Source organism: Acartia tonsa, chromosome 10, assembly GCF_053477335.1.
Source record: "Acartia tonsa isolate MP-2025a chromosome 10, ASM5347733v1, whole genome shotgun sequence".
Lineage (NCBI taxonomy): Eukaryota > Metazoa > Arthropoda > Copepoda > Calanoida > Acartiidae > Acartia > Acartia tonsa.
The window spans coordinates 6,985,470-7,003,205 of NC_137269.1; the positions used below are offsets into that span (position 1 = coordinate 6,985,470).

Below are 17,736 nucleotides of genomic sequence, written 5' to 3' on the forward strand. Positions count from 1 at the left end.
TCAGGTCTAAAAAAAGTTCAAAAAATTCTTCTATTTCAGCATTATTCTGATTGGGTGGCCGATAACAGTTTAGTATGCAAAACTTTAGTCCATTGTGGGAAATTTTTAAGCAAATAGATTCAAGAATATTTTCTTTAAATGAAAACTTATCAAATAGTTTATCTACTTTATAGTATTTGCTTACTAGAATACCCACCCCTCCCCCCCTACTTTTTGTGCGGAGTTTAACATGCCAATCGTAATTATTAATTCCATAGCAATCCATATTTACATCCTTATTTAGCCATAATTCTTGAAAACACAGAACATTTAAGTGGATATCATGTTGCCTAAAGAAGTCTACAGTGGAGACAATATCATTGTATTTAGAATGTAATGACTGACAATTAATACTAAAAATATTGAGAAGGTTTTCATTGAATGTTTTCAGTTTCTGTACGATACCTTGTTCACTTGAAAAAACGCAATTTATTCCGAATTCATTCTCAAAATCGTTAAAGTAGTCGCCGTAAATCGGATTCATAAGATTTAGACCAATGTTATCGTTTAAGTTACCGTAATCCTGGTTAATCTGATCATTAGGGAGGTTTGTCATAGCAGAGCTGGTCCAGGAGCACCGCAGGAGGAATCGTCTTAACATCAAGTATGGACATCTGAAACACAGTAGATATTAGTGGACAAATAAAAATAGTTAATATACAATATATTATCGTTAAAGCGAAAAAAATTACCATATTTACTATGGTTATTCCGATAGCGTTTAGTTTATGTGTGTGTTGGGGGTGGCAACACATTTCAAGCTAGTTTAGTTCCCCCTACTCATTTTCATACAAGTTCCATGTATTTTATATGCTAATCAGCAGAAAAGAAAAATAGATTGAAATTAATATGCTATGTGGGCGTTCTAACAAGTTAGGTAATATATAATAATAATATTATAGAGTTTACGTGGATACAAAACATTCAGTTTTTCGAAATAAATCACTTTGGAAATGATTTTAAAAATGATGATAATAATTTTTTGTTAGGTACCTTTTTTTTCCATCGTATAAGATACTTAACTTCATGATGTGATTACCGCCTTTGTTGCTTTGCTTTGCTTAGCTTTGTTGGCGGTGTCTCTAGCTTTGGCCCTCGTGGCCACAGGATCAGAAGATGCTGAGTCAACGACAGGGGCAGATGCGGCAGACGTGGCGGCAACGGTAAATGCCTTCATGGCAACAGGATCAGAAGGTGCTGAGTCAACGACAGGTGTAGATGTAGATGCGGCAGATGCGGCAGACGTGGCGGCAAGTGCGGCGGTGTGTGTGGCGGTAGGTGCGGCAATAGATGCTGCAGGTACGGCGACAGACACGGCGGCAAGTGCGGCAGACGTGGCGGCAGATGCGGCGGCGGTCACGGCGGCAGGTGCGGCGGTGAGCGCGGCGGCAGGTGCGGCAGTGAAATCAGCGGTAGCGGCGGCGGCGGATGCGACGGCGGCAGGTACTGACTGTGTGGGCTGTGCGGCTGGTGCAACGGCTGTATGTGCGGCGGTTGCGACGGTTGCGGCAGAGTCTATGGGAGGAAACACAGCTAGGTCCCCAAGAGCTGGGGCAGGGGCAGACGTTAAATTATGTTGAATCGTGCTGGAAGGGTGGGCTGTGATCGTACTAAACTGTCTTGGGAAGTCATCCTCTGTTAAGTCAGCCTGATTAGAGAAGAATGTTTTCCTTTCCTCAGGCGCTAGCTTGTTGAAACAAAGGATAGGCGGTGCCTCTGACAGAAAAAAATCCTCGCTTCCAGGTATGGGTTGGGCCATTTCCTTCAGGTCTTTGCCAAACGGGTTAAGGCAGCGTATCCAGCGGCTGCCATTCTTGAGCTGAAATTGGACATGTTGGCCAGCGACTTTGGCCCTCGAAATCTGGTTTGTGGCATATACAAAGGTCATGGTCTTCCTGTTGAGGTCGGACATATCTTGCTTCGCCTGGACTAACCTATTGGGGAAGAACGGGACCGGTGACGCATTGTTCCTGGGATTGAACCTCTTGATCTCGGCGTTGTAACGGTCAAGCACAGCCTTCTTATTGTTCATCCACGCGTCGAGGTAGGATCTAGACATAAAACGAAAAATAAAAACGGGGATCTGGCCCTTTGTATATGGGAGCATATGGGCACGCTCGACGATATCACAAAAATGTGAGGGAATATATTCTAATTCCCCACGTTTAAGAGCGGCTTCAAGGGTGGGCCTTATAATGTTTCTAAATATGATAAACTCTGTAATATTTTCACGGCTCCACGGCTGCTGAAAATTCACTATTCTACAACTCCAATCACGGCACCTTTGCTCTCTTATCGAGTTTTGTAGAAGTTGAAATTTGACGAAATTTTCTCTCGACGATTCGACAGAGTTTAGATAGTCTTTATGTTGTGTAATCGTGGTCCTAATCGCTTTTTGTTCACTTGCAACAGATTTAGCATCTACGAAATTTTCTATACCTTCGATAGATTGAATTTTAACATTTAAATCTGAGACTCTCAATTTAATATCGTTTATTTCGGTTTTATGACTGGCAAAAGTACTATGAATAAGCTCATCCCTTACCTTAGCTATATTCGCATCGTATTCTTTAAACTTAACATCCAAAGCAGCGTCCAAATTTGTTTTAAACTTTGACCAATATTCTGGGTTGTCACACGTACTACAGGCCATGATGAAGTGAAGATGGCGGAACCGAGGGTGCTGAGTGAGTGTGGGTCAGCTGACCAATGGTGGGACGCGAAAAAATGTTAGCCAATGGGAGAGCTTATTTGTCGGGAGTACTTTGCGCCGGTAAAATGTTGCCAGACCGATAAATTATCATAAAATTATCAAAAAAAATTTGAGAGTGTTTTCACCAAAATTTGTTCATTAAATTAAAGCGATTAGGTTACACATAAGTTAAAAAAAAAAAACTTTTAATTCATTAATGTTTTATTTTCACTTTTTTTGTGTTAACAATTGACCGATACGTTAACACATACACATTGCCAGGCCTAAATACGAGGTGCCCTCTGGCTACAGTGTCTTCCCTTTCCTCCAACTGCGGAGTGACCACGGGCAGTGGGGAGAGGGGAACTAGTTGAGAGAGAGGGGGAAGGTAGAACTGAGCTTAACACATGGGGTAGGGCGGGGGAGAGCTTGCTAAATGCGTGTTCTCAGCCCGACTCTCTGAACTAAAAACTAAAAAGGTTTTTGTCTTCTGTAGAATGACCAACAGACAGGAGGACAAAATATGTAAAGACTATATGCACATAAGCAATGAAAATTTTATCCGTATATTTCCCCTTAGCGTTACGTACTGACTGTCAGACAGACAACGTGAATAATAGAGTAGCTTCGCTACAAAAAAAAAGATATTTAGCTACAAATGATAATTTTATATTTGTTGTTAGATTTTCGTGGTGGCATGTGTGTTTTTATCTCAACACTGTCAGGTTATTACAAACCCAGTCGCCATTTTGCGAGAAATGCGTTAAAAAATTGCAAATTCGCGAACTTTTGCAAATGAATAAATGCGAATTATGAGAAAGACTAAACTACATAACTTTTGTATTACTTTTGAGGAAGACGATTCCCTTTTCTCCCATCTCTTTTGAAGAGATTTTCTTCCCCCTTCATTTTTTCTTTTCCCTTTATATGACGTCATATAGGAATCGTTTCCTCAAAAGTGACACAAAAGTTTTGTAGTTTAGTCTTTCTCCGAATTAGCAATATTTCGAATTAGTGAAAATTCTGTGAAATAAATAGGCAAAAAGTTGCAAATTCGCTATCTAAAAGTTGCTAATAATTGCAATTTTGGTGGTTAGATTAGATTAGCGATGAAGTATTTAGATATTAGCTTTTACCAGACAGTTTTTGAGTTACGTCCAAATATGTCAGAATAATTTAGAAACTTTTTCCCGTAAGTGCAATATTACAAAAATGCTATACATAATTTTTTTGTGTTTTCAGCAAAAATGTATGAATTCAGTATATAAAGATATACTGGATCGAAAACACAAATCATCCTTTTGGATACGATAATAGTTTTTTATCGCATCGTATTATTAACATCTTTCCGCGGATATTAAAATAAAATATCATTAGATTAAAAACAGTTTTGTTAGTCCCGAGGGGCCGAAGGCCCTGGCTAACAAAACTATTATTAATTTTATGATTTTTATTTTAATATTCATGGAAAATTATCTGTATTACATGGTTTTTCAGTATGACTAAGAGCCGGATCTTATCCAGCGGATATTGATCGGTTTCGAAACCATATTGGAAAAAAATTTTAACAATAATGCAAATATGATTTATTTTTGTTTTACATAACAATTTGGATTATTATGTTTACTTTAAGTGGAGAAACACAGGGAGCCATGAATGGATTAGTGACAACAGAAAATGTAGTCTCCAGCCTCAAAGGTTTTAGAGAGGCAGGATTTAGAGATTGGAGGTCATATTTTTCAAAATTTTCTATAATTAGGGTCGTTCTTTCCGTTCGTCCACAATGGTTACCCTTTTTCTTAATTGAGACATGATATAATTGTACTATTGATTTCAAACTTTGCGTGATGATTCATATTACAGTTAGGTACGATTTAGTAAATGTAGCAACTCTATAATCGTTGACAGAAAAGTCAGTACGTCCATTTAATACAGGCCAATGCTTAACTTTTTTGACAACAACTTTGTGTACGATATAATATTAATTATCCTATTCTTCTGATTTTTGAAATAATGATTCCTAGAACAACAATATTTTATAGATGTTGTCATCCTTGTTGGTGATAGATTTTATCCCAATTGATATTTCTAACAAGACTTAGAAGAGAACAAAAATCTAAATCCATTGTTTTTACATTTATCCTGAGCTGGATGTGGTGAGCCAGATCTGGCTCACCACTTAAATGATTTAAAGATCCAGCTCTGGTTTTTAGAGAGGGGTAAAACTAACTTTAAAATGAATTAAGTTAAAACATTTGGAATAACGCCTTATTGATAATTTAGAACTAGCTTGACAATTGGTAAACTAGAGCTGGCCAATGGTATCAGAGAACAAAAAGTGGCGAGTAAAAATACTATTAAATAGCATAAAACCTTTTTATGAGCCAATTTTAAGCATCTTTAGAAAATCAGGCATTTAAGTGATTTTACTGACCAAACATTTTATACATACACAAATACTTATATGAAATAACTTTAGCATATTGAATAAATTTATTCTTCTAATTGCTTCTAACTATTTTAGGGATTTTTCTCAAATCTGCAAATTTTCAACAAGGTAATCCTTATACTAAAGTAACAGGATGTCTATCTGTTTGTGTGTTTGTATCAAAGGATCTCGCTAACCACTGAACCAAACGGATTCTCCTTAACAGGGTAGATTATCATAGGTCCCGGGAAGGTTTATAACTATTTTGGTGGAGGGTACCACCACCCTCCCAAGAGAAATCACAAAAAATGAAAAAACAATTTACGTTTCTCGATTTAATAAAGAGAGTCCAACGAAACATAAACGTCAAACGCAACATAGATATATTTAAATATAAAAAAAAACATTTAAAGTGCCACTAGAGGCCTCTAGGGGCGCAGCCGCTAGTTTATGATATATAATATGTTTGTGCTTTCTCCCAAAATGCTTATCAAGCAAAGACCCCCCCCCCCTTCTTTTTCAAATGAATTGTAAATGAGAGAAGGGGTATTTTATCCAGTGGCATATGTACTCTAGGGCTACCTTGTACCAAATACAACCTAACCTAACATGATCTAAGCAAAAACAGAAAAATTGTCCCTCAAGAATTCATTTCAAAATAGGGAGGAGGGGGGGGGGCGAAGTTCTGTTTTAAGAGCTCAAATGTAAAACACCATGAATATTTTAAAATCGATATTCTCTAAATATGAAATATCATTTAGTTAATTTTATCATTATTATAATCCTATTGTGTTAAGTATTAAGCTTTTCTGCATAGCGAAGGATCTCGCTGAACAGATATGGTTCTCCTTTAAATTGTATCCTCTTGTTATAGAAAATAGATTTAAAGAAATGGACCCTAAAACCTTGTGAATTTGATGAACAAGCTGACTTACGCTGGGAGGATATGGTTATGAAAATTAAGTAAGACTATATTTCATTTATATTCAATCCTGATAATAAAGTAACAGGATGTCTATCTGTTTGTCTGTGTGTAACCAAGAATCTTAATAACAGCTGAACCGATCGGGTTCTCCTTAACAGGGTAGCTTCTCATAGAACCCGGGAAGGTTTATAAATATTTTAGAGGAGGAACCGCCACCCTCCCAAGAGAAATCGCCTCTAGAAAAAAATAACCCCCCCCCCCCCAATAAAAAAAATTATAATTTTTTTTAAATAAAATTAAAATTGGTGGGCACCCTCCCCCCCCACCCCCTAAAAAAAATCCCTCCAACCACCAAAAAAATTTTTTTTTTACTATTTAAAAAATCTAAAATGATAGATTGGGTTATCAAATTCGACTCTCCCCTCCTCATGTACCCCCAGAGGCCTCTAGGTGCGTAGCCGCTACTCCTCATAATAAAGTAACAGGATGTCTATCTGTTTGACTGTGTGTAACCAAGAATCTTAATAACCGCTTAACCGATATGGTTCTCCTTTACAATGTAGATTCTCATTGGTTCCATGTGCAGTGCAACTCACCCATACGACATTAACATTAACATATCAAATTCGACTCCCCTAGAGGCCTCTAGGGGCGTAGCCGCTAGTCCTCATAATAAAGTATCATGAAATATGTCTGTCTGTAACCAAGAATTTTAATAACAGCTGAACCTGTATGGTTCTCCTTTACAATGTAGCTTCTCAATGGTTCTGGGAAGGTTTATAACTATTTTGGAGGAGGGTTTCACCACCCTCCCAAGAGAAATCGCCTCTAGAAAAAAATAACCCCCCCCCCAATAAAAAAAAATTAAAATTTTTTTAACTAAAATTAAAATTGGTGGGCACCCCCCCACCCCCTAAAAAAAGCCCTCCAACCACCAAAAAAAATTTTTTTTTACTATTTAAAAAATCTAAAATGATAGATTGGGTTATCAAATTCGACTCTCCTCTCCCCATGTACCTCTAGAGGCCTCTAGGGGGCGTAGCCGCTACTCCTCATAATTAAGTAACATGATATATGTCTGTCTGTAACCAAGAATCTTAATAATCGCTAAACCTACATGGTTCTCCTTTAAAATGTAGCTTCTCAATGGTTCTGGGAAGGTTTATAACTATTTTGGAGGAGGGTTTCACCACCCTCCCAAGAAAACCTTAAGGAAGTAGGGCTAGACTGCGCCAATTTATATCTGGACTTCCCTTACAAGGGTGCTAAAACTTTGAAAACTTCATTTTAAAGCGGGGGGGGGGGGGAGGTTGACTTCTCACACCTCATGGACCTCTAGTTTCGTCGCCACTAGTAATATTAAAATTGTTTTTAATATATTTAGATATCTAATGCAAGTAAAAAGTTAGGCATGATTATTAAATGCTAACATTCAGCTTTTTATAAACACTTTTTGTTTTGTTTTAGTAACACATTGCAAGTAAAGAAAACTGACAAATACCGAGAATATCTATGCAAGAAAAGAGCCAAATATTATTACCCATTTTCTTGTAAGTTTTACCTTTTTAAAAGCTTTCTATGATTAGGGTCTGTCCGTCCGTCCATGACGGATAGCTTTTTTTCGTTAATTTAGGCACATTAGAATTGTCCTATAGATTTCAAATTTTGCATGGTGATTCCTGTAGTAGTTAGGTACAATTTAGAAAGGTTGGCAACTCTATAATCGTCACCAAAATGTCCTTACAGCCATTTTCAACATGTTGATTTTTTCCCTTTTTTAACAACAAATATTTTTATGATATAATTATTCGATTGATCTGACTTTTGGTATACTGATTCCTGGGACAACAAAGTACAATATTATAAGCGACGCAACTCTGTAATCAAGCCTAAAAATGTAAGTATGTTGTTAAACATTATCCTGCAACAAGGAATTTTTCAACAAATTTACTTACAATTTTCTAGAATGAATAATATTTAATTCTAAAAACAAGAGCCGAACGCTTCAATAAACAACCATAAAAACACAAAATTTAAGTAATAAAAATTTGTTAAATCTTTATAATATTTCAGATACGAGATTTTCTCAAGCCAAACACCCGTCTGGAGTAGCAACGTGCAGAAATATTGGAGGGAGAATGGCTGGCTTAGATAGAGGTAATGCTTTACAGGGGGGGGGGGGGGGGGGGGGCACTTGGCAAGTGTCAGCATTCGTTTATTGAGGCGTAATTCTTATTGCTAAATCATAAAAAATTATATTACTCTATGCATCTAGGACCGTTTCGTCTTGCATATTTAGTTAAAATATACCAAATATGTATATAACAAATTACTTTTAAATTAATTTATTTTTTATTATTAAGATGGCCGTTTTGTTCCCGAAGTAACAGCTGACTATCCGAAAATGGCAGAGGTACCACATTTACATTGACAAACGTCCGACCAATCAGATGATGATGCAACATGCAATCTCTGAATTCGACGCTAAAATGAACCAATAAAGTGTCTTCTTGTCAAAATACTATCGTATTATTGGTTGTATTTTAGGAGAAGCGTACTATTGGTTGATTTTAGCAACAAAATTTGTTTCTTTAATTATTGCGTTAAAGGATGTATTATTACTTGCATCATACACCAGATTATCATGTACCCTAAAGTGAAACTTGTAGCTAGCTAAAACAACGATCTCCCCACTCCTCCCCCTTTACCCGTTTCCTCCCCTCCTCCTGGATGAACGAATAGGTGATAACCATGTTAGTAACCTAAATTGAGGACAATTTTCCGTAGCTGGACAGTTTATCAAAAATCAGCCTTTTGACGTCATAAAATTGAGGGATTATCCAGCTCTTTTTACGGATACGGATTTTTTTCCCACTTCTCCTCTCACCTGCTTCATTTTTAAGACGTCACATGGATGATTTTTAAGACACTTTGCCCAACTAAAATTTTCCCCCTGTGTTATAAATGATATTAAGGTATATTTTACATCCATTAGTGCATTGATAACATCACTTTATCTGAGTACATGAAAATCTGGTGCAACATCCAAGTAATAATTTATCGAATCTCTAGATCCTGTGATTGAGCTTACTCTATATTGTTTAAGGAGTGTCAGACCTACCATATGCCTTGGAAATCATTACCTGGCAAGGAATTTAGAAATATCTACACCGGAGAAGAGGTGAGATGTCGTCTTTTTTTAATTGTTCACATAAATTATGTTACCTACAGGGGTTAGAAACTTTAGGTATAATCCCTTTCGTGGCAACGCCCCTTAAGGGTCGTTTCTTTGTATTTTCTTACCACAAGAGACAAGAAACTAGGATTATATCAAATGTAATACTAATTTAAAATTTTCCCACAACCCACTTCCTTATCCCCCCCCCCCCCCTTCTTACCAACTTCCTTTTAGTTACACCACAAAACAAGTTTTATGCCAACATTACGCCACAAAAACATCCAAATTTACAGCAATTTCAAAGAAAATTAATTTGCTGATTCACTGATTCACGGCACCTGGATAACCTTACTAAGAACACTAAACTTGATAAACCAACCAATCACTGAAGTCCCCAAAGTTATTAAGCCAACGAATGAAAAAAGTTATTATAAAACTTTGAGGTCTAGTGTATATAATAAACAGCCAATTGAATACTAGAGATGACAGAAGAATTTAACCACTATGAGTTTTAAGCAGTAAAAGTTTGGAGAACTCAAACTCAACTATAGCCACTTATTTCCTATATAGTTCTGACATGGATCTTCATGCAAGAAAACTGGCCGTTTCATAAAAAATCTGTCTAAAATATTTCATAATTTAAACAAGGATGACAATATCCGTAGGTAGCGAAGCACAATAATTATGGATGGGAATAGGTGCACGTAGAATGAAAGAGTATTCTTTAAAATCAAGAATAAATATATTGGAGAATATAAACACAAATCCTTATTTCATTTTGTATGATGAATGACATAACAACGGTCAAAGTAAATCAATTACTGGATTCTGGATGCTGTGATCTCAAAAAAAGTTTGAAAATCGGACCAAAAACTCCAAATATATCGGAAAATATGTAAAAAAATAAAAATAGCCAAAAACCTGCTAAAGGCAGTCCAATCACCCTAGATGTTTTTTTTTTCCAACGGAAAAATAACTTAACTTAATTCTTAACTACGTACTTAGTGATGGGAATGTTGTCAAAACGTTTCATCCATCCATCTGTCATAGGAACAGAAAAAAAAAATCACGTTTTCCCCACTTTGTCTCTAACAGACGGACGGACAAACAGACGGAAGGACATTTCGAATTATAGAGTAGCTTCGCTACTAAAAATAGTAAAAGTTGTTGCTCATATAGGTATAGAATAATTTTTATTCAGGTTTATCCAAACTTTACAACATCAAACCAGTTCAAAAATGATTCTGTCAACTATGCATACTATAATTTGTTATTAGGTTATATATTTTAAAAACAAAGCTTTTCTACAATTAGTGTCGGTCCGTCCATCGTCCGTCTATTCTACCTTCTCTAATAGAAAGCTCTTATAGTTAATTTAAGCGTGTTATAATAGACCTATCGATTTTAAACTTTATATGCTTGATAATGAAACAGTTAGGTAATGCGTAGAATAACTCTGTCTTTCCACGTGTCTAAACATGTCAATTGTATCTATATTTTAGTAAGAATTTTTATATGATTTAGTTGTCCTATTGCAATAATTTTTAAAACAGCGATTCATTGATGCATCTCAATGATGAAATCTAAAAAGGTGGAGGTAGGTTGTGCTAAAATTCAGTAAAATTGCGAGTAAGCTTCCAATCAAAGCGATTATTAAGTCAAACTGTTAATAAATATGCATTTAATTTTACTATGCGTTTTCTCAATATTAAGACCAGCTAGACTTAATAATCGCTTTTGACTGGAAGCTTAAATTGCTTAAAGTTGTGAGTAAGATTCCACTTATTAGGTCAAACTGCTTTTAAATATGTTTTTGATTATACTGAGTTTGGTCAACAATAAAAATATTTAGACTTAATAAGCGCATTTGACTGGAAGCTAATTTCCCCTTTTCAACCAAAATCTTTTTTTCAGATGAACTTTGGAGTACTTCAGACACGAGGTATCTTTAATTTATTCATATTAAATACAATACCTACCTTTATTCTAGAAATATTAGATTGAGAGAAGGGAATGGGTGATTGCAAATGTTAGGTAACCGTGAACTGTGGGATACTTGGTTTTCATGTGTAAAGCATGGCTCGGTAGCAGTGCGTCACCCGAGTAAAAGCCTTAGTGAAATCGTCATATTAAAACTTTCTGCTAGATATTTCCAAAAACTAGAGTTTATGACGATTCTAACGGTATGCATAACATTTTTCTACTATTAACACAAGTCGCGCAATTTGAATTTTAAAAATGTACACATTTTTACACACATTTTAAGTTTGTCATGATCCAAAAATCATCCAAAACGTGTACTTTGGAAAAACCGGTTTTAAGGCATAATTTGTTGAAATTTCTTATACAAAACTCCCCAACCCAATGAAGAAATTAAGATATAGATTATTAACTTCTGTCAATGACAAGTGGGTTAAATTAATTAATATTTTTGTACTATTAAAAGAAACACCCTGTATAAAATTAGATTTATTGAAAACACCCTGTAGAACACATTATATTGAAACTTTTTACAATTTTGTAAATCCTCCAAATTAAATTGTTAGTTTGTTTATGGATGTTTTAATTTGTGATCTAGTGCTCGTCATTGTTGGGTTTGTGAAACGGATAGAATGCCAGTAGTAGAACTAAGGTATTTTTTTAAAACAAAAACATCCATAAAAGCGAAGCTCTCAAAATGTAGAACAAAAAGGCATTAACACTTATACAGTGTCAGAACTGAATAATCAGAATATAAATGTACATATAAGAGTCGAAGCAAAATTGTAATAATCGGATAATTAGATCATATACCAAATTTGTTGTTAAGAAAGTGAAAAAAACAACTTATTAAAAATGGACGTATGAACATTCTGGTAATGATTATAGAATTGATACAATTCTGACATGCCTAAATTACCGAAAAAAGCCATCCGTCTTGGACGGACTGACCCTAATTATAGAAAAGCTTCGCTTTTAAAACTTTTAGTTTTGTTTATATTTATTTTTCACTTCGGAGGGTGATGGCACTCTCTTCCTAAACTAGTTGTAAACCTTCCCAGGACACATAAGCTTCACTATTAAGTTTAACAAAATTGGTTCAGTGGTTAGCGAGATCTGTCGGTACAAACAGACAGACATCCTGTTACATTTAGTAAATAGGATAATCTTTCATTGGAAATTCTTGAACTGATTTTGTTATTTTTTTTCCAGAGGATTGGAAAGGTGTTACACAACGGATAAATATTATTATATCATGTTTGAAGAGGGAAAACTGATAATGAGGTAATGCAATTTTACTACAGGGATGTTTCCAGTAATATTAAGGGATAATACAATGAAAGATACACTGATTTACACCCCCAATGAATGAAAAACAGTAGTACCCCTTGTGTAGATTAAAATAAACGGTCAAAAACTTGTACACGTCCAGGGGTAGCCAGTCTTACCAACAATTCTACAAAAAAAATCACGAAAATTTTTGGGGTATCTGGTGATATAGTTTGTTTTTGTCATGTGAGGGAAGAGGGGTGGGAAAAAAGGGGAAGAAAAGGGGAAGCGGGTTGTGGGGAAATTTCCTTTATAGTTGTTTGTCAGAATATCATTCCCTGGTCCCAGTTGAAGATGGCGGATTTTGTTGCTAGGATTCTCCTCACCAATGTCCATATAGTATTTGACTTACTTTGGTTTGTCGGTCATGCTGCTAAATATCTATATATCCAACTATCAATCAATGATTTTTTTATGTGGTATTTTGCTACTAATTAATATTGTCATACTGTTTTTTTAAAGCGAAGCTTTTCTATAATTAGGGTCGGTCCGTCCGTCCATTACAGTTGGCTCATTTTGTTAATTTAAACAGGTCAGAATTGTCAAACTTTGTATGATGATACAGTTAGGTACGACTCAGAAAGCGCAGCAACTCTTTAATTGCAACCTGAAAGTCCGTACGTCCATTTAAAACAAGCTGATAATTTTTTACTTTTTTGGCAACAATTTTTGTATGTTAAAATCATCCTATTCATCTGATTCTTTAAATTCTGATTCCTATTACAACAAGGTACAATGTGATAAGCGAAGCATCTCTATAATCAAGTCCTAAAAACGTCAGTATATTCTTAAACAGTATTTAATCAGTTTTGCAACAAATTTACTTCCAATTTTGTACATATAAACTTTTCCATTAATATTAAGTTTTTTTAGTTCTGACACTCTACAGGTGTTAATGTTCGTTTGTCATTACATTTCAGAGCTTCGCTTTTATGGATGTTGTCATCCTTGTTTATTATTATCTAGGGGAGAATCCAATTCTTTGGTGAGGTATAACTTTAATAAGAATGTTTGGGTCAACACTAAGAAGAATTATGATGGTTCCGTAGTAACTTCACATGTCTATGTAAGAATAAGAGTTATTTCTCGCATCGTATTATAAACAGCTTTCCGCGGATATGAAATGTACAATTATAAGATTAAAACCAGTTTGTTTTACTTCCGAGATGACGAAGGCACGGGATAAAAAAAATGGTTTCAATCTTATGATTGTACATTTTTATATTCGTAGAAAACTGGATATAATACGATGCTAGACATAGTTTTTTCGTATGGATGAGATCCGGTTCTTATCCACCAGATATTAATCGGTTTCGAATGAATACGAGAAGATTATTATTATCTTTTGTTTTACAACCTGGCGTGCACAGGATTTTGCTAGGGGGCAAGGAAACCTGAAAATTTTGAAATCCCCTATTTAAACAAAAATTGAGAAGGGTTGTATAACGGACAAAATAGTTAGAGTGTTATTTTAGAGTTAGGGGGGGGGGTAAATAAACACCCTTAAAAATTCGTACTTTTAACAGAACATCCAATTGCTGCGCGAAGCGCACAAATTAATTTTTACACTCCCTTTTAAGGGGTGTTTTTTACCTTTACACCCCTCTCCCCCTATTGTCTGTTTTATGGGGTTGTATCAGGGACGTGTATACACCCCGTTATCCAGAGGTGGATTCTTTAAAAAAATTTGCCCCACTAATCGCTTAGTGGGGCAAAATTGTTTTCGTAAAAAATCCTCCAAAATCACATAAAAAATCTACAAAAATTAAATAAAATATGATGTTTATAACCCTTCTATGATTTTGTTTATTTTTGTAGATATTTTATGTGATTTTGGTGGATTTATCATGAAAACAATTTTGCCCCACTAAGCGATTAGTGGGGCAAACTTTTTTTAAGAATCCACCTCAGGTGTCAAATAAACTGGAATTATTTTTTCTATTTCCTATCCGCGGAAATACCAATTTTTCTTTAAAATTAAACTTATTTTTTTCTAGTGTCCTTACAACGTTTTGGGGTTAGGAAATCATTACTGGCAAACTTGGAATGAAACTCAAACTTGCAAGTCTAAAGTAAGTACATTCAAACAACAAAGTCATTCAAAAGGATATTTATACAAACTAGAGTAAATTCCGTACAAAAAGGTTATTTAAAAAATATTTAGAAAAAAAAACAATGTAAAAGTATTTTGAAGACTCAAAAAGTGGACAAATGTTACAATTGACATCATATTAGTAGGAAATATGACGTCAATCAGCACAGTTAGAACCTCTGTCCAATTCTTTTAGATACATCATAAGCTGCTGCAATTTTTTTCAGTCGTTATTAACAATATTTTTTAAATCTAGTTTGGAGATGAAAATGGAGTCATTGGTCAGGTAGAGTTTTGTAACTGGACAAAGTGTCTCAAAAATCAGCCATGTGACGTCATAAAAATGAGGGATTATCCATCTCTTTTTTTAGGAGTTTTCTTTCCCACTTGTCCCACTCATTTTTATGACGTCACATGGCTGTTTTTTTGAGACACTCTATCTAGTTACTAGAGTTTTAAATATTAGATTTAACAGGGCTCGGCACCTGCGCGTCAGCCGCGTTTAAGCCTCAAATTTAAATTTTATGTTTTAATTTTTTGGAAGAAGGTATTGCTATATTTGGATCAGTTTTAGAAATCCAGCTGATTTTTTAAAAAGATTGTAAAAGGTTGATTTCTCGAACTGGTCGCAGGAAGGGAAAAGCAGTTTTTTGAAACAGGCTCTCTGAGATTATTACAGATTTTGATATATACATATATAGACTAATGAAAAATGCAAAAAACGAAATCAAAAGCGTTCCTTCTTGGGAGAAAATCCGGGAAAAAGATTTTAGCTATTTTTAACCTAAAATTCACATTGGCAAGCCTGCAAACAAATATACAGACATTTTAAACATGTTATTGCTCAGCACCTAGAAGTGGTAGAAAAATGCTACGCATACCATTGTAAAGCTCATAACCTCTAGTTTTCATATTGGTATATAACGTTTTTGTACTATTATTATTTTTTGAGCTATCCTCTGAAGTATACACAAGTTTTAAAAATGCAGTTTTTTCATGAATTTCATAAAAATAAGTTTAGACCTTAGATGTTAGTGTTTTGGAGCTGTTTTACCCCACTAGCCCCTCGAAGGATAGTGCCAAAATTCAATTTCAAATATTTTTACTGGTAGATTTAATCATTTAAGAGATCTTACAAAGAGAACCAGGTAAATAACTATAACAACAAACCCAAAAACATCCAGAGCAAGATTTTATACTTAATTCCATTGCCTATAAGTGTATAAACTCCCCCCACCTCCCTCCTTGGCTCTTACTACAATATCAAACCATACACATTTCAAAGACTATTTTGAATCAAGCTAAAATTAAATGCACTCAAAATATATAAATATACCTATATAAAATAATTATATAACTCCTAGGTGCTAAGCAAACAAATTTTTAAAAGGTTTGTGTAACAAGTATCAAACTTAAAATTCATGAAAAAACTGCATTTTTAAAACTTGTGTATACTTCAGAGGATAGCTCAAAAAATAATAATAGTACAAAAACGTTATATACCAATATGAAAACTAGATGTTATGAGCTTTACAATGGTATGCGTAATAATCTCAGGGAGCCTGTTTCAAAAAACTGCTTTTTCCTTCCGGCGACTAGTGTCTCTTAAGCTTACAGACGCGGCTGCCGAGACCTGATTTTAAAGTAAACTAAATTTATCCCGTTTTAATTAGAAAAAAAACATACATATAAAATTCTGTCTGTGGTAAATTGGTAAACTATATATTTGGATTTTCATCTTATTCTGATTTTTTTTTAAAGCGACAAAAATGATTTAAATCTTAATTGAATGATTTGAAGTAAAAACCCCTCTGATTATATATGTACCAATCCCTCCCCCCCCCCTTATAACCAGACATATTCGTTAATTTTTTTGTGTGCCTTTTGATGATTTATTACAGATGACACTCGTTTTTTTTGTTTTTTTTTCACCTAATAAGCAGAATAAAAAATTATATGATGATTACCAAAAACCTGCATTGTTGTATATAGACCAAAAAAATATTTTTTTTTACAATTGGCTTGCATCTTTTTTATTGTCTTGGTGATTCTTTTCGGGTCAAGTTCACGGTAAAATGGTTCCTGGTAGCGTTGCGGAGCCGTTTGATTTTGGTGCGGCTGTGGCTCCAGCAAAATATGGCGGCTCCACGGCTCCCGGCTCCGCAACACTGGATCTTGGTATTGATTATCTCCAAAGAACTATGAATTTTGAATGCTTCTAACGGTCAAACGGTGGATAGTATACATTATATAACTTTAATCTACAAAAGAAGGCAAATAAATAATCTGGAATAGTCAATAACCAATAATGCACAGTTATCTCGCAGTGCAAATGAATGCGCAAAAAAGACTTATTTAACGCATTTTTTGAAGTTTGAAGCTTTTTTAGCTAAATATTGAGATAGGATGAGGGTGCTATGTTCACAATCGGAAACTAAAATTCAGCTATCTTAATTTAAATATTTATTATTCAGAGGCTTGTATTGACAACGTGTTCTTTAGATGAATTCGCGTAAGATTTTTATCCTATCCTTATAATAAAGTAACAGGATGTCTCTGTGTTTGTGTGTCTGTGTGTTTGTACCAAAGGATCTCGCTAACCGCCGAACCGATCGGGTTCTCCTTAACAGGGTAGCTTCTCATGGGTACCGGGAAGGTTTATAAATATTTTTGGGAGGGTACCACCACCCTCCCAAGACCTATAGCCCCTAGAAAAAAAATTACCCCTCTCCCCAAAAACATTTATTTTTTTAACTAAAATTAAAAATAGGGGAACCCCCCCCCCCCAAAAAAAAAAAAAAATAAAACCCCCCCAAAAAATTTTTATACTTTTTCTTTTTATATCTAAATCTAAAATATGAAATTGGGTTATCATATTCGACTCTCCCCTCCTCAAGTACCCCTAGAGGCCTCTAGTCTATTACATAAAGTAGTAGGCTTTTTTATCTCTCGAAAAGGATCTCGCTAATCAATGAACTGGTTCTTTCTTACAGTGAAGCTTCTTATAGGTCCCTTGAAGGTTTTAGGCTCTTTTCCCGCTCTTCCATATCCGTATGAATATACAATTACATAG

The 17,736-nt window shown here is 35.0% G+C and overlaps 2 protein-coding genes across 2 annotated transcripts in view; one reads left to right on the forward strand and one right to left on the reverse strand.

The window, feature by feature from the left end:
* LOC145330412 (uncharacterized) overlaps positions 1-17,736 on the forward strand; it is a 53,028-nt gene that overhangs the window by 10,431 nt on the left and 24,861 nt on the right. Inside the window, exons 4-20 of the mRNA XM_080175049.1 lie at positions 3,415-3,456; positions 4,365-4,460; positions 5,015-5,072; positions 5,256-5,288; positions 6,034-6,122; positions 7,552-7,634; positions 8,158-8,241; positions 8,448-8,497; positions 9,191-9,265; positions 10,464-10,539; positions 11,177-11,204; positions 11,841-11,894; positions 12,455-12,526; positions 13,538-13,637; positions 14,569-14,643; positions 14,920-14,949; positions 17,138-17,175. Coding sequence (XP_080031175.1) covers positions 3,415-3,456; positions 4,365-4,460; positions 5,015-5,072; positions 5,256-5,288; positions 6,034-6,122; positions 7,552-7,634; positions 8,158-8,241; positions 8,448-8,497; positions 9,191-9,265; positions 10,464-10,539; positions 11,177-11,204; positions 11,841-11,894; positions 12,455-12,526; positions 13,538-13,637; positions 14,569-14,643; positions 14,920-14,949; positions 17,138-17,175 — 1,083 coding nt within the window. The remainder of the gene's footprint in view (positions 1-3,414; positions 3,457-4,364; positions 4,461-5,014; positions 5,073-5,255; positions 5,289-6,033; positions 6,123-7,551; positions 7,635-8,157; positions 8,242-8,447; positions 8,498-9,190; positions 9,266-10,463; positions 10,540-11,176; positions 11,205-11,840; positions 11,895-12,454; positions 12,527-13,537; positions 13,638-14,568; positions 14,644-14,919; positions 14,950-17,137; positions 17,176-17,736) is intronic.
* LOC145330333 (uncharacterized) lies at positions 579-3,189 on the reverse strand. The gene is made up of 3 exons (XM_080174967.1): positions 2,585-3,189; positions 1,079-2,090; positions 579-653 (listed from the first exon to the last, which is right to left on the reverse strand). The coding sequence occupies exons 2-3, from the start codon at positions 2,069-2,071 to the stop codon at positions 579-581; spliced, it is 1,068 nt and encodes a 355-aa protein (XP_080031093.1). The 5' UTR covers positions 2,072-2,090; positions 2,585-3,189.